Genomic DNA, 21,749 nt, shown 5'->3' with positions numbered 1-21,749 from the left:
TCTTCATGTATTTTGATTCATTTTAAAGTATTCAACCACTAATTGTGCAAGTTCTCCCACTTGAAAATATAAGAGAGGCCTGTAATTGTCAACATGGATAAACCTTAACCATGAGAGACAGAATGTGGGGGGAAAAAACCCCAAGAAAATCACATTGTTTGATTTTTTAAAATAATTTATTTGCAAATCATGTTGGACAATAAGTCTTTGGTCAATACCAAAAGTTCATCTCAATACTTTGTTATGTACCCTTTGTTGGCAATAGCGGAGGCCTAACGTTTTCTGTAACTCTTCACAAGCATTTCACACACTGTTGCTGGTATTTTGGCCCATTCCTCCATGCAGATCTCCTATAGAGCAGTGATGTTTTGTGGCTGTCGTTGGGCAACACGGACTTTCAACTCCTTCCACAGATTTTCTTTGGGGTTGAGATCTGGAGACGGGCTAGGCCACTCCAGGACCTTGAAATGCTTCTTTCGAAGCCACTCCTTTGTTGCCCTGGCTGTGTGTTTGGGATCATTGTCATGCTGAAAGACCCACCCACGTCTCATCTTCAATGCCCTTGCTGATGGAAGGAGATTTTCACTCAAAATCTCTCGATACATGGCCCCATTCATTCTTTCCTTTACACAGATCAGTCGTCCTGGTCCCCTTACAGGAAAAACAGCCCCAAACCGTGATATTTCCACCCCCATGCTTCACAGTGGGTATGGTGTTCTTCAGATGCAATTCAGTATTCTTTCTCCTCCAAACATGAGAACCTGTGTTTCTACCAAAAAGTTCTATTTTGGTTTCATCTGACCATAACACATTCTCCCAGTCCTCTTCTGGATCATCTAAATGCTCTCTAGCGAACCGCAGACGGGCCTGGACGTGTACTTTCTTCAGCAGAGGGACACGTCTGGCAGTGCAGGACTTGAGTCCCTGGCAGCGCATTGTGTTGCTGATAGTAGCCTTTGTTATTGTGGTCCCAGCTCTCTGTAGGTCATCTACTTGGTCCCCCCGTGTGGTTCTGGGATTTTTGCTCACCGTTCTTGTTCTAATTTTGATGCCACGGGGTGAGATCTTGCATGGAGCCCCAGATCGAGGGAGATTATCAGTGGTCTTGTATGTCTTCCATTTTCTAATAATTGCTCCCACAGTTTATTTCTTTACACCAAGCGTTTTACCTATTGCAGATTCAGTCTTCTCAGCCTGGTGCAGATTTACAATTTTGTCTCTGGTGTCCATCGACAGCTCTTTGGTCTTGGCCATAGTGGAGTTTGGAGTGTGACTGAATGAGGTGGTGGACAGGTGTCTTTTATATCGATAATGAGTTAAAACAGGTGCCATTAATACAGGTAACGAGTGGAGCCTCGTTAGATCTCGTTAGAAGAAGTTAGACCTCTTTGACAGCCAGAAATCTTGCTTGTTGTAGGTGACCAAATACTTATTTTCCACTCTAATTTGGAAATAAATTCTTTAAAAATCAAACAATGTGATTTTCTGTTTTTTTTTTTCACATTCTGTCTCTCATGGTTGAGGTTTACCCATGTTGACAATAACAGGTCTCTCTAATCTTTTCAAGTGGGAGAACTTGCACAATTGGTGGTTGACTAAATACTTATTTGCCCCACCATCTTATCCGTCAATTGCTGGTCGTTAGTGAAAGTGAATAGTTTGTGTTTGTGCATGGAGTTAAACTATCAGCCTGCCACATTCTTTGTTTGTGAATGAAAAGCTGCTGCTACTTTCTTCATGAAGGTAGTTGCACAGTTCAATTTGTGAGTGTGAAGTGATAGAATTACGGCAGCTCTGCATATTCTCTAAAGTAAACAATCAACAGACACAATCACACTTGAAATTGGTGCCCAGATTGATTTTCCTTGTCAGGATTTGAAAATGGCTCTTAACAGTTTCTCAGAGTGTAGATTTGCTACTCAGTACCCAGTTATCTCCTGCTGTTCGTGTTTGGTATTCCATCCCTATTACATGCTAATGTCGGAATAAATGTGTGTGTGTGCTACCCTTTCACTGTAGGATTCTCTAATTAATATGAATTACATTATAAGTAATTTGGGGCCTTCTATTGAAAGGACCTAGTTTAATTTAAATGTCTACCTTTACCATGTGCCTTTGAATTGTTTACTGTACATTTAACCAAATATAACAGACAGAGGTCCTAGAGCAGTGTTTTTCACTATAAACTGCAGCCATTGTGCATATGGATTTTGCTAAAATTTACAGAATACAGTGTCCTTTCCTTGATCAGTAATTACAGAAAAATAGAAACTGTAAAGAAAAAAAAACTACATTTGGAGGGCTTGGAGATTAAGGGGCCATTTACATGGTGATTCTGCGACACCAAGACGCAACGATTGTGTTGCGGAATGGTCTAGCCTTTAAACGGTTATGGCGAAAACGGAAGGTGAAGAGGCAAACTTTTGAATCCGGCCTCCAAAGAGGAACGATTTGATTGCGGGGATTGCTCAGCAACCATATGGATGGAATGCTCCTGCTCCGATGACATCAGCACTAGCAGACGTCACTTTGGGCATGCGCAGTCGCTGCTACTAAACATTCAAAACAGCAAACACGGTGGAATGTCATCTTTACTGTACTGTTTTTATAATATTTTTGGGTAAAATATGTTTTATGTTCACGTTTTTGTAACTTTTGAAGCAAAAGAAAAAAAAACGCTTGGACGCCATTGCTTTGAGTGAGCGGATATGTTGTCTTCCGGGCTGAGGAGGAGTGCATCATTGGCTGTCGCCTTGTAAAACTGCATTGCCCTACGACATCTTTCAAATGGAGACGGAACCAAGATGGAACCATGTAAATCCAAACATGAAATTTGTCGTATTCTTGGAGCGTCACCATCTAAACGGCCCTTGATACAAAGCAATACCCCAGCTTACTGCATTACTTTTATGATCGTACTAAAAGAGCATTTTTCTGCCTTTCTGACTGGGGAAGAAACTGAAGTTTGAACCCACTTTTGTGTTTCTAATTTTAAATGTTTTGTGATGCAATAAGAAATTACCCACACAAGCCACCAAAACAAGAAAACGTTTTTTTAAAATTGTTTACCATATGGCCTCGTTTAATTTCTCATCCCAATGGTCCAATGAGACGTCTAATTGCTCTATTCATAAATATTTAAACTATATACACCGTAGCTTTGTGTTTTTTGGGCCCCTGGCAGTCTAGTGGAACGCATAGCTGACGTTCACACAGCTGGTCCGGGATCAATTTCTACTCAATACCTCGTTAATAATTGCAATGTACCTGGCATAGATTCCAAATGGCAAATACTATTAAAACAGAGAGGCGCAATGTAACTGCAACCCGTTTACAATTTCTGAGACTTTTGGATACAGATATCAATATTGTCCCTTTTGTTTATTCTCTTGGTGAACTGGGAGGGATAGCATAAACACGTCTTGAGAGTTTATGCTAACAGAGGGATGTCAGGAATTTTGTCTCATAATATATTTCTGTTTATATAATGTGGCATGCCTAATTTAACTCATGTGGTCTTGCTGTTTTTCTTTCAACCACAAAAGTGCAGGAAAAGTGAGTTTGAATATGCAAAGAAACATCCCTGCTGTATAATTTGCAGGTTTCATCCTGCAGGCAGTTTCAGATATTTGTACATGTAAACGTTAAGCTGAACATCTGCCTCATGTTACTGTAGTATGCTTCACCACCATCTGTTAGGCATTGGACATGCTGATATACTTCTGTTTAGTGATCAGGCCATAATTTTACCAAGTCACCTCATTTATGTTCTAATCAGATTAGTGGTATATATACTACCAAGTTGTAAATTCAGCACAACCCTTGATTTTGTCCAAAGACTTTTTTAACACAGTGAGCAGTATCATAATGAATATGATTTTCTTTTCCCTATGTTTTACATAGGCATAGTACAGCATGTGTGCAGGCACTTCACCCTAATGAGCTGAACTCATAATGAACAGGAACTACTTCTCCGAATGCTTTGCATAATGATGTCCCTCGCTGTGTGTTAATATTTCCCTCTGTGTTTTTGTCCCTGTGCTCTAGGTTCACCTCTTCCAGCTGTCGTTCTACGTTGGCGGCAAGCTGTGAGGAAAGATTCCACTCGTGGTGCCTCAGCAGTCCTCAGATGCTTGTCCTTGACATCCAAATGCTGGTTACCAATTGTTGTGCCAGTGGCCTTTTATGAGTTATGACAATGGCAGCTCAAGAAGGAGTACCCTTCTCCCCGTGATATCATGAAGACGGGTTCAAGAAGTCCGCTCTTCAAGGAGTTTACTTGCAAGATATGAGTATTTTGAGCCCAGTCACGGATAATAAATCAAACCTTGTGGGAGTCGTGGGAGGCCCAGAAGAATTCCATAGAGGCATGCAGTCGGAAGAGTTATTTAGCAGGAAACTCAAATCCCTCAATGGTAGTATGGGACCACCAGGCGTCAACATGCAGGGCAAGCACGAAGGTCCTGGCAAAACAAATGGTGCTCCAGCCATGCCTAAAATGGGTGTTAGGGCCAGGGTAACAGAATGGCCACCAAGGAAAGATGGATGGGATGGACGGCCATCACAAAACTATCAGAGTGTGATACCAATGTTTCAGAACGGCCAGCAGGACCATACAGTGGAATTGATTCCCCAAGAAGAGCCAGTCTGTTTGGAGGTAGACTTCTCTGATGCAAAGTATGCATTGAGTGACCTCCTTAGCCACTCACCATTGAAAGGTCTTCACCCTATCCGTCAACGCAGCAATAGTGACGTCACAATCAGCGATATTGACTCTGAAGACGTTGTAGACCAGACAGCAGTCAATCCAAACACCGGGGCCTCTTTACATCGGGAATATGGAAGTACATCCTCCATTGACCGACAAGGTTTAGGTGGAGATGGCTTTTTTACCATGCTTAAGGGCTACAGAGTAGACACATTGGACCACCGTAGTGTACCACCCCAAGGTTTTCCTGAGTTGTTGCGTTGTGATACCTCTCTCTCACCCAGTTTACAGACAGCAGCCCAAATCGCTAGGGGGGAGTTTGTCACAATTCCAGGCTACGACTACGTAGACAGCTCTCTCTTCTACAGCAGGGAACGGGAGAAATCCTTCATGAGGCGTCTCAAATCAGAGTCATCTGAAACATCTTTGTTCCGGAAATTACGAACAATTAAGAGCGAGAGTGATGCTTTGAGACTCTCTCTTGAGGATGATCGACGACCGCTGAGTTTTCAAAAATGCTTTGCCCACTATGATGTTCAGAGTGTTCTTTTTAACATCAGTGAAGCTGTGGCAAGCAGAGCTAATCTGAGTCAGAGGAAGAACACCACTACTGGGGCTTCTGCTGCTTCCGCTGGGGGATTGTCCGGTGTTGGAGCTACTGCTCTACTGGGATCAGGACCAGATGCTGGAGCATTAGGATGTAGTAGCGGGAATTCTGTCTTCTTTGAGTCACCACTAGGCAGCAGAGAAGATTTAAACCCAAAGGAGAACTTGGATGCTGATGAGGGAGACGGAAAGAGCAATAGTCTCGTGTTGGGCTGCCCGCACTTTCGTAACGAGATCGGCGGTGAGGGCGAGAGAAAAATTTCACTTTCCAGATCTAACAGTGCCAACTACAGTGGATTGTCAGAGAGCTGCTCCTTTGAATCTTCACTAAGCTCCCACTGCACCAATGCAGGCGTGTCTGTCCTTGAGGTCCCTCGAGAAAACCAGCCCATCCATAGGGAGAAGGTCAAACGCTATATCATTGAGCACATTGACCTTGGTGCTTACTACTATCACAAGTTCTTCTATGGAAAGGGTAAGACATCTGCCTAAATGTTTTTCTGCCAGATTGCTTTAGTTTTGCCAACACAGTCTATCATTGTGTCAAATGGCTTTTTTGAACTAGTGCTTCTCAAACCCTTTGTTTTATGTTGCGTAAATCAAGCAGCACCTTTACTTCTCTTTTGAACTTATACGTGCTTATGGGTTTCATATATTATTTAAAAACAAGGGCAAATTCAAGTCCAAAACATTCCTCAACTGCTTGCTTGTTAACAGTAAGTTAACTTACTCAGTGCTGTAATACCATTACAGCCTTGTGAAATTGTGTTATCTGATAGATTTTTGACACAGCAAATATAAGTAAACGTGTGCACGATTCACAGACTGTGCTCCAGTGGTATCAGTGATAATAAACGTCTCTTTGGAATATATTTCCTTGAGAAAAAGCAATTGCAGTGGGAAAATAATCCATTATCCATCCATTATCCAGAGAAACAGCTTTAACTCATCATATCAGATATCTGGACGTCCCAGTTATTTGTACAGGACCAGATGATATTAGGGCTAGAACAATAGCTGGCTTGTATTGGGTACAAGGGTGTATGTTTCCCTTCCTTGGGAGAGGAGCAGCCATGTCCTCTCTAGATATTGCTCTCAACCTTGCTAGGAAGCTGTGATTGGTCATGTGAGAAGAGGTGAGTGAGAGGGTGTGTAGCAGCTGTTACCCACCGGGGGCAATGGGGTGTAAGGACACTTCTTACAAAACTATAGGGTCAACAAAACCACGCCAAGGTCCCAGATCTATCCATTAAAACACCTGTGAGCATGGCTGCAAATACCCATGCCAGCCCAACCCATCACATCATTATACATATCTGCTTTCCCACTGTCTTGGGATTGGCTGCTCTCAGCATATTGAATTTCCCAACCTTAAGCCCCACAGAAAACAGCTGCTTCACCTTTTAACACTCACAGATGCCTGAATGTCCTCAAAAACTGACTCTGCTTTAAATTAAGCTTAGAGTGTCAGATTGTAACTTCACCGAAGGCCCTCCTGGTGAGGTTAATGAGACTATTACTGTATGTTTGGATGTACCATTGAACTTTCTCGGATAATCACTGACTGTGAAAGGCTCCCTCCCTTCCTCGCGCTCCCGAGAAATGGTTCTTTATAGGGCGTTTAACCTTTCCAGAAGCGTAGACCACCAGATATGGATGAGGTACCTTGTGTAGCTGTCACTTTAGTTTTCTTGTTCATCTGTTTTCGTGAAGATGATGTTTTTTCACACTTTGTGAATGAAGCCCTTGCCCTTTTTATTGGGTGTTTTATTTGAAAGACAAATCTGTCATCACCTTAGAGCAGGGGTCTCCAAACTATTCCAAAAAGGGCCATAGTGGGTGCAGGACTTTATTCCAACAAAACAAGATGACACCTTTTCACCAATCTGGTGTCTTACAATTGTAATCCGTTGATTGCGGTCTGCGCTCGATCAGCAGGAACAAAAATCCTTGAGGACCAGTTTAGAGACGCCTGCCTTCGCCCCAAACATGCCCATGCGTAAACAAAGATGCAAACTCAAATAAGCATGACCATGAGTCACAGCTTTACAAGATACTTTTATAATACTCAAAATAATAATAACAATAATTAGAAAAAGAAGAATACATTTCATTTCAAATTTTCCAAGTAAAACATTCGCTACTTTACAGTAGAATGCGTAGGTTTGAAGAGGCTCCGCATAGCAAGGTGGCAGGACTACAAACTTGAGGTCTTATTTGACCTGACAAGCCAAGCCATCTATTTTGTAACCTTTGGCATTATGTCAACACCAAGTGATTTGACATGTTACGCGAACGCGTCGACAAAAAAAAACTTTCTGCTGCAGTCGACACCATAAGTATTTAGTTGCCTCCTGGTCTTCTTACCAGCGTTTGACCTCATGCCTCACAGAGCATTCCCAATCAGTCCACTATCCCTGACAAGCCATGCATTCCTCTTATTGGTAACGCTGCCTTACCTCGAGACAGTTTATTCATTATTCATGCTTAAATGCGCTTTGCGCTTAGTCAATATAGAAATGACAGGCAGATTTGCATTTAAGATGCACACTCAAAGGCCAACAAAATCTTATCCATTTGCAGGAATTTATAAGTGACCCAAAAATCCTTCCTTTCCTTTGGCTTTCTTATTTATGTATGTTCGATGTAGCATCAAAAATTCACAATTCCACATGTAAAAAATTGTAACATGCACTCAAAAAGCACCAACAATCGGACCGATCTAACTATCATGGAATGCAGTCTACTGATAATGATGAGTTACAGTGGTTTAAAGGAAATTTGTGTTGTTACAATGTTTTGTTTTGTATTTTTTATATTAAATCCAAGAGCTCTCATTCAAATTATGAATGAATCAATTGGATTTTTTTGTTGGACCACCTTCCCCATATCAAACTTTTGTCAAAAGCTTGAATTTAAAAACTTTTATAGCATTTGTTATTACTGTACTTGCCTAGGTTTCTTTTTTTGTTTTTTGTTTTTATCAGTAAGCCAAAAAAAAAAAAAAAACCTTCACATATGTTACATGTCAACTGATGAGGTTAATCTGTGCTTTTTAAAATGCATCTCCAGAGCATCAAAACTATTTTGGTGTGGACGACCATCTGGGACCTGTGGCAGTCAGCATCCGTAGGGAGCGATTGGATGATGGAAAGGAGAAAGATGGCATGCAGTACAACTATCGAGTCACCTTCAGAACCAGTCAGGTGAACTAACAATCTGATGTTTGTTTGTTTTTTTCTGCCCTCATAAGTGTCCTAAACATTTCTGGATCTTTAAAGATCCATGGCAGAGACACCTATTTCCTGTAAGAATATTGACTTATCTTCAGAACATGCTTTTAAGTGATATTCCTCACATTACTTTCGGTATAACATATTCAAGTCACTAAGGTCACATTCAGACAGTTCAAGGGTGTTTTCAGATAAAATGCCACCTCTCCATCATAGGTGACGTACAGAGAAAGTAACCAAGTCTTATCAAAGCAACTTTGAGTTGATAAACTTTTTCGCAGATAAAATGTATATAAATGAAACACTTTTGCACTTCTATCTCAAATAAAGGTGAACTCGTTATTGAATACTGTTGAACGAGAGGAAAATTGAAGCAATTATGATTTGGGTTCCAGTACTGGTTTGTTTGTCTTCACTCAAACATATGTAACATTTTGCCCGTATCATTTGTGACATGTATAACAGAAATCTGATGGTACATTCATTGTACAGTGCCTGGAGGATGCCCTGAGGGATACATCTGACTCTAGAAGGAAATGGTCAATTTAATGTGTATCCATTTTTGCCTCATGATCACCACCTACCATATGCCTGTGAATTTTAATGCATCATAAACTTGGCCATATCAAAAATTTCCTCCTTCCTGTCTCCACATAAGTAGTATTACTTTCATCTCAGAGGTGGGAAAGTGTGTCCTTGAATAATGATTACAAGCGGTAGGTCTCTCAGGACTGAACCTCCACTGCCAGGCCCAGCATATTGGCTGCCTTGCAAAACAGCCTCACTCTGTGAGTTTTTACGGCATCCTTTGTAGGTTTTATGCGCAAAGATATGCTTGACTGGCCATGAAAAGAAGGGAAAGCTTACACTCCCTACAGCTACATTAAACAACCAAATGCATCCTAAGATTCTGTGACAGTCATGGTTCAGTTGGTCACTCTTGGAGGCTTGGTCTCATTGGCACTGGCCTCGCACACTCTCCCTCACCCACGCATATACAACATTATTAATCAACAAAATGGAATGCTCCATCTCATAGTCCTTGGGTGTTACAGGAACCCCCTCACTGATAGATGCTTGGTGGTCTCAGGCAATGAATAATTCAGGTGCAACAGATGTGTCAGGCAAAGAAATGTCACCGATATCCAGCACCATTCTTCTGTTTAGGCGACCCTCCCTCCATAAAACAATGTATCTGGGTCATGCTAACCCAGCATGTAGCACGCAGTTTTAACTCCCGAACCACTGGAGCGTTTATTTGCATGGGCTCCTTGCATTAAGCCCTAGCGCTCTTCGCCTCTGTGTCCCACTCTGGCTGTTAAGTAATCTGCATTTCAGCATGCCAGTATATCTCAGGCCGTGTAGATAGGAGTAGGTTTCATAGGTGTAAATGTGTCTGTAATGTTCCCAACAACAACACGTCGTTACCCTTTGCGTGTTTTAAGGCTGTTTGCTTCAAGCATTACTGGCACATTAATAGCTGTAACATTAAAATACCACTTACCATCTACTGATCACTTTGACTATTTTCATTATTTATAATGGGATATGTTAATGCTTCCCATCGGGGCTGTAATGAGCCATTGCCCTGAATAGCAACGGCATAAAATGAAATGGAATTACAGTATAACTGGACCTTGAAATAGCGAACGTCAGCCAACTCAGTCTGATATTGGTTCAAAATGTTTCAAGCCATCATCAGATCAGTGTGTTCCAGACTTGGTGACCTACATGATAGGAAAGCACACAGGGATCTAACCGTAATACCCATCTGGCCACAACTTTAGGTACACCTGCATGAAAAGAAAAAATGATGGAAACTGTCAAAATATTATTAAAGAATACGTGCATTGGGTTTGTACTTTGCTGTGGTAAATAATAGATCTGTAGGTGTATCCAATGTATTGGTTGTGGGATAACCCAGTGTACTTTTTCAATCTTTTCTATATGTATTCTAACAGCTAACCACCCTCCGAGGAGCCATATTGGAAGATGCAATACCATCCACAGCAAGACATGGGACAGCCCGTGGATTGCCTCTAAAGGAAGTACTTGAATATGTAATCCCGGAGCTCAATATTCAATGTTTGAGGCTGGCAATAAACTCCCCCAAAGTTTCCGAACAACTCCTGAAGTTGGATGAACAAGGGGTAAGTGCAGACCTATTTAGGTTTTGTCAAGCAGGTTAAGTCTTGTTTGAGGCTCACTTGGACCGGACTATCACAAGAAAATGTGATCTCTGACACACACGGCAGCCTTAAGAGCATATACTTGTATTGAAAGTGCAGTCTCCCAAATAATTTGACATTTTGCAGAATGTTTTCAGAGCATCTCCCCATTCAATATTTACAACATCGAGATAGAATGTCATAACAGAAGGCTAAATCCATTAGCTAGCAGTTGAGATAATGGCTGTGTGAATTTAAAGTAAAAAGGACTAAAAAGATGCAGTACACATGGTGTAAAATTCAAAATGTGTCCTAGGAAGGGGATCATGAGGATCCTGCAAAAAAGTATAGAAATGTTTATAATGCCCAAACTGTGGTTTTTGGCAGCCCTTTTAATTTTTTTGTCTTAGTCTTAAGCACCTTTCACATACACCTTATATATGAAAAGACAATTTCCCGGTTCGACTAACACGGAGATGATGCGGAAATTTACCGAGTCACCTCTTAGCAGGGGTCGCGTTAACCGGAAATTTTCCGTCGTTGACCGGTTTTTTAAAGCGGTGACGGAAAAAACTGAAGTCTGTCCGTCATTTTGACAGGTTGCAATTCACACCCCAGACCACAGGGTGGCGAGTTAGCATATTAATTAGCTATTGTCTCTCTTAATGGATGACGTCGTTGGCTATTCTGTCAGAATATTGTAGCGTCACCGGGGTCTGGCGGCGGCACCGTGATTGACACATCAACGCGAGGTTCTTATTGGTGCACCCGGTGTGCCAGCGCGTCATCCAATTGATGGACAAGATTGCCGCCTGTGTATAGACCCCAATCACATGACGTCACAACTCCGCCCCCCTGACCGGAGCCGCCATATTGTGTGTCAGCTCGTCATGTTTACACATTACCGCTTCGTACATGCCTCCTATTACGGCTTGTTTTTCTGCTCGTTAATATTAATAATCAAAATGGTGAAGGCGTGTGTGGCGGTTGGTTGCTGTAACAGAGAAGATAGACGGAGAGACTTGAAGTTTTGCCAACATTGCAATTATGAACATAGCAAGCCTGAAATAGCGCAGTTAAACTGAAAATATAACAAAGTTAAATTACCACTGGATCGTAGAACGGAGGAAGAGAGTCCATCGTCCAAATTTGGAAATGTGTGGATTTTTTTGTTGCCGATGTTAGCGTTCGTAACTGCGGAAACAATGTTGTACTTCAAAGCAGAAAACACCGGTGGGATGTGTTCAAGAGTTTATTAAATACAAACAAAAATACATGCGATTGCGGAAAAGGGGGAATAACACAATGGGTCTGTGACAGTAGGTCGACGGTGATCAGTAATACTAACCTAAGCGGTAGGCGGTAACACAACAAAACAAATGCACTCAAATACCAGCACAACATAGGGGATTTCAAAACAAGTGCTGCAGACGACCAAGCTGGCAAATGCACGAAATTCCAGAGTACAAGGTGTCGAATGGCGCCCAGCAAGTTAATATCTCGTCACCCTTCTTTTGGATCGCCTGGGCTTACAGTCTACAGTCTTGATGAGCTTGAATTGGCTGCAGGTACGACGTTGGGAACGCTCCCACAACCAAAAGAATGTGACAGCCTGTTGATGCCGAACAAAAGTGACATAATGTCGGGGTAATAAAATCGCGCCAGCAGCCCTCCAGCACAACGAGTACTGAGTTGGCAACACGGGACAAGTCTGTGAAAGTATCCAACCCGCGTCATTACCGGGATATCTCCCCATGCGTGAAACCAGTGACGCGAGTAAATCTCGCATCACCTTACACTGGGATTTACCCGGATATGTGTGTGAAAGGAGCTTTAGTCTTTTGGACGAAAAAAGTTATTCGTCGTCTTAGTCATATTTTAGTCATTTCAAAATATGTTTGTCTTTGTCTAGTTTTAGTTGACGAAATCTCATATAAATTTCGTCTCGTTTTAGTTGACAGTTACTCAAAATATTTTCGACTGTAAAATTAAAAAGTTTTAGTCCAAAAAAATAGATAAAGGTCTCCAGCAATTCCGAATGAACATAGTCAGGTTAACACATATTTTAGCATCTACAGGGACAATGCATACTGATGATGATAATACACACTCAGCAGAAAGTTTTCAATTCAAAAGTTTTTCTTTTTTTTTTCCATTGTTTTCAGTTAAACTCACCTGGAAAGTTGTACAAGCATTTAAGAGAATGCTCGCTCGCCACGCTAAAGTTGATGCTAATGCTAACGCAAATGCTATGCTAAGGTGACGAGTTACAGTGGGGAGAACAAGTTCAAATTCAAAACTACATTGCCCATAATGCCTAGCGCAGCTGAGCTCACGGATTGCTACCCTATTAGCGAATACGGGAGCCGAGGCAAAATCAGACTTTGCTATAAAAGTTTACTACCATCGGCAGCCCAAAGATGCGACAACAAACGGGATTTTACAGATTACACCAGTACAAATCTCCGACAGAAGTCAACAGTTTCCATTATATGTGTATTTATCGTAAAAAAAACTCATCAGCAACACAGCTATTTAGCTATACTAGCATTCAACCACTAACTAACGCAGAACAATTACAAGACTCATACAATATACTGCATCTCTGTGTACACATATAACACTATGTACAACAGAAGACACGTGATCGACATTAACAGGAGAAACTTACAGAAAGGTGTATGGAGCCACGTCTTTTAGAACTTCTTATTGAACTCCTTACTGTAGTCTGAGCTCTCGCCAAACCGTCAGTAGATGGTGGTAATTCCCCATGAAACAAAGGGTGAACTGCCAACAAAAAAGAAGAAGATCTACTCCTTCTCCCGCCCCTACTAGTAGGAGCAACGTCAACACAGGAAAGCGCTGCCCCCTAGCGGCCGGAGGAAATCTCTTCAAGTTGGTCCCGTAAAAAAAAATCATAAAAACCGGACATTTTTATGAATTTATAAAACCCGCCCGGACAACGAGGATACTGCGTGAAAGTAGGACTTGTCCGGGCAAAAGAGGACGTTTGGTCACCCTAATTTTACCATGTGTTTCTAAACCAAGATGGAGCGCAGCTTAGCTTGTAACACATGCTAAACTCCGGGAATGAGAGTGAGAGAGGGACGCAGCACATCTCACATCAGTGACATGACCCAAAAACTGCCATGATGCAAGCTGACGTACTCCTTGTACAATATGAAAATGTCACGCTGACTCATGCATTGTGAACATATGACAGAAACTGTCATATTTTCGTCTCGTTGTCGTCTCATCAGATGAAAACCTGCATTCGTCGTGTTATGTACTACTCTCCCAAGCCACCTTTTTAGCTCATCATCGTCATGAAGAGCTTGTTTATCGTTGAAATATTTTTGTTATCATCATTGTTGACTAAAACAACAATGTGACCAAAGCATATAGTCCTACAAGCATAAGGCAAAGGTCTTCGAATAACACTTTAATATATTCAATTTAAATTCTTCACACTCTGTGCCTGCATTGATTATTTATACTCTGCTGACCTGATTACTGCTTTCTTACATTTAAAAACAATATATTCTTGATGAGATATTTTACCTGAATGGGGCGGGATGTCACCTGACATTATCTAGATGTCAATGGTATTTTAGTGATAAGAAAACTGACAGGTATTAGAATATTTGACAGAAAAAGTGCGCAGGGATTAAGCAGCATGTCACAGGTTTTCTGCCTATTAGAGATATGGCTCTTTATCAGTGTAATTACATTGGTTAGCATAAACCATTCCTTGCAAATGTCAGGGGACAGCCTCTTAAAATGTGAATGAGAGTGGCATTTCCCTCTGGTATATCAGGAATTTGTTCAACTGTGTAAAACAGGGAGAGTCAAGTAACCTCTCTAAAGTGAGTTAAATGAAATGAAGATAATTAAAGTTTTGCTTAGAAAAGCTAACTTGGTGAACAGAAGTTCAAAAACGTATTCGACTAATATATATACAGTATATTTATAGACGTTTAACAAGGTAAATCAGCTGGCTATTCATCATCTGAAAAATGTCAAGGAAATGGTTTGAAGTCTTTTCCAGTATCCTTTTTTTGGTGTGGTGTTTTGTATGGAACAGTTTATTTTTTGGCAAATGGTTATACTGGATGTCTAACAGATTATATTGTGTGTGTTTTCATGGCTAGAGAAAGAAGGCCTTCACAATATCTAGTTAGGCAGTAGTGCTGGGAGAAAATCCCTCAAAGCAAAACATTCAGTTGCTGTAATCGCCAGGATATAAAGGAGATAAGAACCTGTAAATGTATTTTACATGTGTGCAGACGGGCTGGAAAATGAATCAGTCTGTAGACATTTTGGAATATGAGTTGATGTCATCTATCGTAAATTACATTCTTAAGTGTGCTATTCATATATTGTATAAAATATCTGTAGCCTTCATCTGGAAAAAGGCCAAACTCTTGCTTCTTTACCATCCCTACATTATCTTAAACATTGTATGTTGCATATTAACCATAACAGATGGGAGCAAGATTGAGGCTCTTGGCGTTAGATCTTGTAATAAAGGAACTAGCGCCAATTGTCAGCGATTCATATCTTAGACAGAACATTTATTATTAAAAACAGTAATGTTAAAGAATTTCCTATTTATTATTATCTTCCATTGTTTATGGTTGCGTAAATAGTAACACCAAATAAGGTTGAACAACACATTGTGTCTCATACGGAGACTGTAATTGCAATGCCTACCCTCGCTTAAAAAAAAATCAATCACCCACCATCATAATTACAAATGAGGATTACTAGAATTAATTTTCCTTCATTTACTGTGCACAAGTTAAGTACAAAAAGTCAGTTTCAGTGCCTTTATGAATACTTTAGTGTTTTTCTAGTTTGGGGAGCTGCAGAGGGAAACAAACCTTTGGGGATATTTCTTTTATTTGTTTCATCAGTTGGAACCACTTCAGGAAAAACTATTTGAAGATCTATTGCCAGCTTCCCAATGCACTTCTTATGTCTGCTGTTATGTTTGCACTTTTGAAGCAATGACAAATTCCTACCACGTCAGTGTAATTGTCCTTGCCATCGGCCAGTGTCTTAACAAGAGGAAAAGGTTAAGCGAACCCAGGAAATGTTTTTTTTTTTCAAAGGAAAGAACCTCATCTTGCCATTGCCACTGCTTGACATGGTATAATAGCCTTCTGTCAGTGCTGCCACTTTAGTGCACAGCAGATTGCCTGATAGAGGAAGTCACCATGACAACAATGTCAGAAGTATACCAGGAGCTGATGACCTGTATGGGAGGAGAGAAGCAATTTCACTTTGTTGATGTTACTTTTCACATCTACAGAAATATCTTTGTTTTTAGCTGTATAAACTTACTGACCTTAGGTCAAGAGCAAGAATATGTCCTCAAGTGAGGATACGGGCAACAGGTGCCAAATACAGAGGCAGGTGGTCATTTATTATTTCCCCTTTGACTCTTTGTTTTTGTCCATTTCAAGGAGCAGGGAGCCATTAAAGATTGATGGTGGTGGAAAAGGCTCCACATGTCATTTTGACCTGGCTAGTAATCATACCCGCAGTTTTTTTTAGTTAAAAAAAAAAAAATCCTTTGTTTCTGTTTTGACTGTAAACAAGACTTTGCTATTTAAGCATGTATCTAAAATGAAACAATACAATCATAATAGTATTGTTTAGGCTTTTCCCTGATCCAATCATGTGATCATAACTCAGACCCGATCGCGTCATTTTTAAAAGATCAGAATCTGGTGAAAAAGATCCAAGTTGTTTTTGTTTATTTATATTTATTTTTAAGTCTTAACTCATTGGCTGCCATTGACCGCAATAGACGTCCAGTCTATTTTGGCTTGGGTCATACTGCAGGTCTTAATGCACGAATCCGATTTTTTCGTGTTTTTCCGACTCAAGAGTGAGGCAATAACTTGGTGGTCTGAACAGGACAAGTTGCATAGAAGTGGACCATTTCAAATCCGATCTGGGTCACTTTCGTATGTGGTTTAAGGGGCCGTTTACATGGTGACTCTCCGAGAATACGAAAAATTTCAAATTTGCATTTGCATTTGCGTCTCCATTTAAACAATGTCGCAATTCCGCATGAAAACGATGTAGTATTCATGCCAGGCCCTAGGGGGCAGTGCAGATTTACAGGGCGACTGAGAATGATGCACTTTGACCCCACCAAGCTCCCTCAGCCCAGAAAAAAATATGCCCGCCCACTCGAAGCGATGGCATTTTTCTTTTGTTCAAAAAGGCACAAAAATTGAAACATTCAACATATTTAATTTAAAAATATTATTAAAACAGTAAATTAAATCCGGCATTCCGCCATGTTTGCTGTTTTTAATGTTTAGTAGCACCGCTGCGCACGCCCAATGTGACATGTACAAGTGCTGACGTTAACGGCGCGGTCTCGCGCCGCGGGAGCCTTTGATATGCATGCCGAGGAAGCCCCCCTCAATCCCCGCCAATCGGATTCTTCCACTTTGGAGGCAGGATTCAGAATTTTTCATCTTCGCCTTCCGTCTTCGCCGACACCATATGCACACGAGGCGAGTCTGCTACTCAGTCATTGCGTCTTTGTGTCGCAGAGTTGCCATGTAAACTGCCCCTAAATCCGATCTGGGCCACATTTTTCCAGAATGTGGCGGCAGTCTGAACTGTCAAGTCTCCCAAATGGGAATTCATGCAGCAATTATGTAAGCAAAGAGCGAGAGCGGCACGCAAGATGGCAGCGATGTAGCCATTCATTAGTGTTAGCACTAGGCCTGAACGATATATCGTTTAAACATCGCCATCGCGATGTGCGCATGCGCAATAGTCCCATCGCAAGGACGTGCGATAGTTTTTTCATTTCATTTTTTTAAATCCACAAACGTTTGTTTTGAGGAAGGAGCGCGAAGGAGAGCGCACAGCCTCTCATCTCATTCCCTCCAACTCGCAGTCATCGGCTCCTCCCCCTCCCCTGCTACAGCGGAGTGGAGGGAGGAGGGGCCGAACAGCAGAGCGGAGGGAGGAGGGGCCGTTTTCAAAGTGAAAGCAAGCAACACGTTGAATAGGGAAGACTGTCTCCAAAAGGAGTTTTGGAAGTATTTTGGCTATCGACAAGAATATAAGGAACAAAAAACAGCCCTGTTGACAGTGCCTCGCCATGGTTGCCTCAACAAGAAGTAATCCGTCGAACATGTGGGACCATTTAAAACGCAGGTATCTATGCATTCCTGCTACGAGCTTCCCATCAGAGGCTTTTTAGTACAGGTGGGAACATTGTTACGTGCCAACGTTGTTGTCTCAAGCCTGCAATGGTGGATAAACTAGTAGTCTTGGCCAAAAACCTATGAGACCCAGTTGAGAATTGCTGAGCAAGGAAGGTGGACGATATGCAGACAAATACATAACACAGCTGCAGGAATGTCTTTTCTTCTTTTTATTCATGTGACAGCTAACAGGAAGGCAGGAAATTTGGGAGTTAAAATGGTTCTGTTATTCATCAGTTATTTGCTGTTATTCAGTTCAATTATTTACAAGTTCAATTGAGTTTCTGTTTCTTTTATATTTAAATTAATTGTAAATCGTATTTTTCAAATAACTATAGTACAGCTGCACATAAAGTTTTGATACTTAATATTTTTTAAATATTTTTACTACTTTGTTGCAGTTTTGCAGTTTTATATTGTTATATTTTGTGTAAACAACTCAGGGGACTAATGCACTTGCACTTTTATTTGACAGATTTAATATTTAAGTTCAAATATGTTGACAACTTTATTGTTTTACTGAGGTTTTTATTTATTGTTATAGTTTGTGAACAACTCTTATTTGTCATATTTAATATTTTTGTTCAACTATGTTTACAACTTTGTTGTTATTTTACAGAAGTTTTTATTTATTGTTATATTTTGTCAAAAACTTAGGGGACGAATGCACCTGCTCTTTTATTTGTCATTTAATGTATTTGCTGCTGTTGAAGTGTCAAATATTGTGTTCAATAAATTATCTATTTTGTGCAGACATTGCTTCCTGGATCCCTTCATAATAATACAGCAATCTTAATCATTCACAAATGAAACGGTATTATATGAATACACTGTGGTCACGGTGTGTCATGCAAAGTATTTCCAAACAGCTATTCAAGTCATCTAGTGAAAATTTCTTTAAAAAAAAAAAAAAAATTATATATATATATATATATATATATATATATATATATATATATATATATATATATATATATATATATATATATATATATATATATATATATACAGTGCTGCTCGAAAGTTTGTGAACCCCACAGCGATGGTCAGATTTTTTGTAAAAAAAACTAAAATAACCTTATTAAATGTTAAGTTATACCCAAATCCACAATACTGACATTCCAAATAATGGACTGAAACAAAAGAAATAGTTATATTGTCATTCTTTATTTAACAAAAGTGGTTGATTTAAGAAAAACTCAGATATCGTGTGCAAAAGTATGTGAACCCCTTCAGTTAATAGGATATTGCGCCTCCTTTTGCAGAGATTACCTCAACCAAACGGTTTCTGTAGTGACTAATCCGCCTCTCACATCTACTTTGGGGGATTTTTGCCCATTCTTCCTTGCAGAACGCAGTCAGTTGAGAGAGGTTTGATGGGCGTCTGGCATGAACTGCTCGCTTCAGGTCCCGCCACAGCATTTCAATGGGATTTAGGTCAGGACTTTGACTGGGCCAGTCCAGAACACGAATCTTCTTCTTTTTCAGCCATTCCTTGGTTGTATTGCTGGAATGCTTTGGATCATTATCATGTTGCATGATCCACCTTCTGCCAAGCTTTAACTTCAAAACAGATGGCGTCAGGTTATGTTCTAGGATTTGACAATATTCCTCAGAATTCATGATTCCCTGGACTATGTGGAGTTGTCCAGGTCCTGAGGATGAAAAGCAAGCCCAGATCTTGACATTCCCACCTCCATGCTTCACTGTTGGGAGAAGGTTCTTTTGGTGGTATGCAGTGTTGACTTTTCGCCAGACATGGCGGTTTTGGTTGTGACCAAACAGTTCAATTTTGCACCTACATCAGTTGATGAAAACTCTTTTTAATTTAGTCTCGACAACACAACTGTTAAAAAAACAAAAAAAAAAACTACTGAATTGATTGATTAGGAAATCAGGTTGAAATAATAGAAAATTCCAAAATGTTGAGGGGGTTCACAAACTTTTGAGCAGCACTGTATATATATATATTTTTTTTTTTTAACTATCGCAATATAATATCGCAATATATTGCACACCTCAAAAAAATCGCAACAATAGTTTTTTCCAATATCGTTCAGGCCTAGTTAGCACCTAGCTTTTACTATGATTGACCACAGTCTTAAAAAAAATAAAATGAAGAAAAGGATAAGCCTGATAATGCTCGGTTTCTTACTGTGCGCCGAATGAGCAATATTTCAGTATTGCTTACATGGCCAAGTCGGGGAAAACTGATACACACACATAAGGCTTAAATGTGTGCATCATGCACGCGCAGTGTTTCGTGTTGTTTATTTTTGTTTTGTTTTGCTGCTTCTGCGCATGCGGGTCAGTTTCCTCATTGCTGGTCGGACTGTGAATTAGTGCGCATACGTAATACTTAAGACCTGCAGTATGAACCTGGCCTTTGACTGGGAGTCAAAAGATCGCTGCCAACCCCCAGTCAAAATGGATTGGATGTCCCTCGCCATCAATGTCGGTGAAATATGACCACTCAATGTCAGCCTTCCCAGTTGAAATGGATTTTATGTCTATAACTGTCAATTGCAGTGAATGAGTTAAGGGCTACAAGCAACAAAATAATCCTGAGGTAGACCAATTAAGGATGTCCCGGATCTGATCACGTAATCGGAAATTGATTGAAAAGGATCAGGTTTTTCAGATTTTTTTTGTTTTATAAAAGCAACAAAGTAAGATGTACAAAAATATTGTTTTGTACTACGCAACATTTTTGCAAGAGCGGAATCGGGTGGCAAAAGATTGTGTTTTTAAGATGTATTTTTATGGCTGCAAAGCCATACAATAATCAAGATAGACAGGGAATATTGTCAAAAGAAAGAAAAAAATGTATGTTTTGGAATAGGTTCATAAATAAATTAATAAATTGCCGAAGTATCGGATCGGTACTCGGTACAAGCAGATCGTCAAGATCAGATGACTCAGACTTGAACTCGGGTGTAAAAATATGTGATCGGGATTCTATTAACCCTTTAAGGTCTGGGCCTATTTTGTCTGATTTTACATGCCTTTGAAGTTGCCTTTATATTATATATTATATTATATTATATATATATTTATATTATATTATATTAATTTACGATGGCCTGATTTGGTCCCTTTTTTTGTGACACCTTGAACTTCATGTCCAAACTGTTGTTTCCGTCACTGACCAATTATAAATCATCATTTTGGGCCCAAAAAGACCAAAAATTCCACAATCGTTTTGTCAAAATTTTTAATTTTGATGTCCAATTGACAACCAAACATGCGTAACGAACCGTTTTGAAACTTTGTAATATTTATTCAACATGTTAGGATGAACATTCAACCAAAAAAATTTAGAATAAATAGTCTTATATTTGACAATTCAACATAAACAACAGGTATAGCATAGGCGTTTTTTGCCTTTATACATGCTCTAGTCAAAACAGGTTATATACAGCAGACCGAACAGTGAAAAAATATATACCATCTAACATAAAAAGTGTTTAGAGGCCATCTCTTTATGAGTTTAGGTATTGCGGCCCATCACCTGATGAAAACTATGTACACACAATCAAGCTTCTTGAACACACATTTATATACACAAATTGAGAAGACTGATTGTGGGAAAAAAATGTATATATATATAACATTGGGGGGAAAAAAGTATTTTCAAAAATATTTACAATAAACAAGTTAAATTTTTTTCAGGCATGCCACTCCGAAAAGCAGTTTCGTCCTGGAATTCGAAACAGGGCGACATCACACAGCCCACACTTCCATGGGGTGTTGGTCCTCTTTCCACCCTTCCATTTTCATTTCACTTTACTTT

The 21,749-nt window shown here is 40.1% G+C and overlaps 1 protein-coding gene across 11 annotated transcripts in view; it reads left to right on the top strand.

Annotated features, from left to right (window-relative positions):
- Nucleotides 1-21,749, top strand: part of LOC130923410 (signal-induced proliferation-associated 1-like protein 2) — a 140,634-nt gene that overhangs the window by 47,687 nt on the left and 71,198 nt on the right. For all 11 annotated transcript variants that reach the window (XM_057849099.1, XM_057849094.1, XM_057849093.1 and 8 more), the window contains 3 exons: nucleotides 4,048-5,789; nucleotides 8,387-8,520; nucleotides 10,509-10,697. In XM_057849099.1, coding sequence (XP_057705082.1) covers nucleotides 4,289-5,789; nucleotides 8,387-8,520; nucleotides 10,509-10,697 — 1,824 coding nt within the window. In that variant the 5' untranslated portion in view covers nucleotides 4,048-4,288. The remainder of the gene's footprint in view (nucleotides 1-4,047; nucleotides 5,790-8,386; nucleotides 8,521-10,508; nucleotides 10,698-21,749) is intronic.

Source organism: Corythoichthys intestinalis, chromosome 10 (assembly GCF_030265065.1).
Source record: "Corythoichthys intestinalis isolate RoL2023-P3 chromosome 10, ASM3026506v1, whole genome shotgun sequence".
Classification (NCBI taxonomy): domain Eukaryota; kingdom Metazoa; phylum Chordata; class Actinopteri; order Syngnathiformes; family Syngnathidae; genus Corythoichthys; species Corythoichthys intestinalis.
The sequence above is the reverse complement of the archived record's forward strand: the minus strand, read 5'-3'. Positions and strand labels throughout refer to the sequence as shown.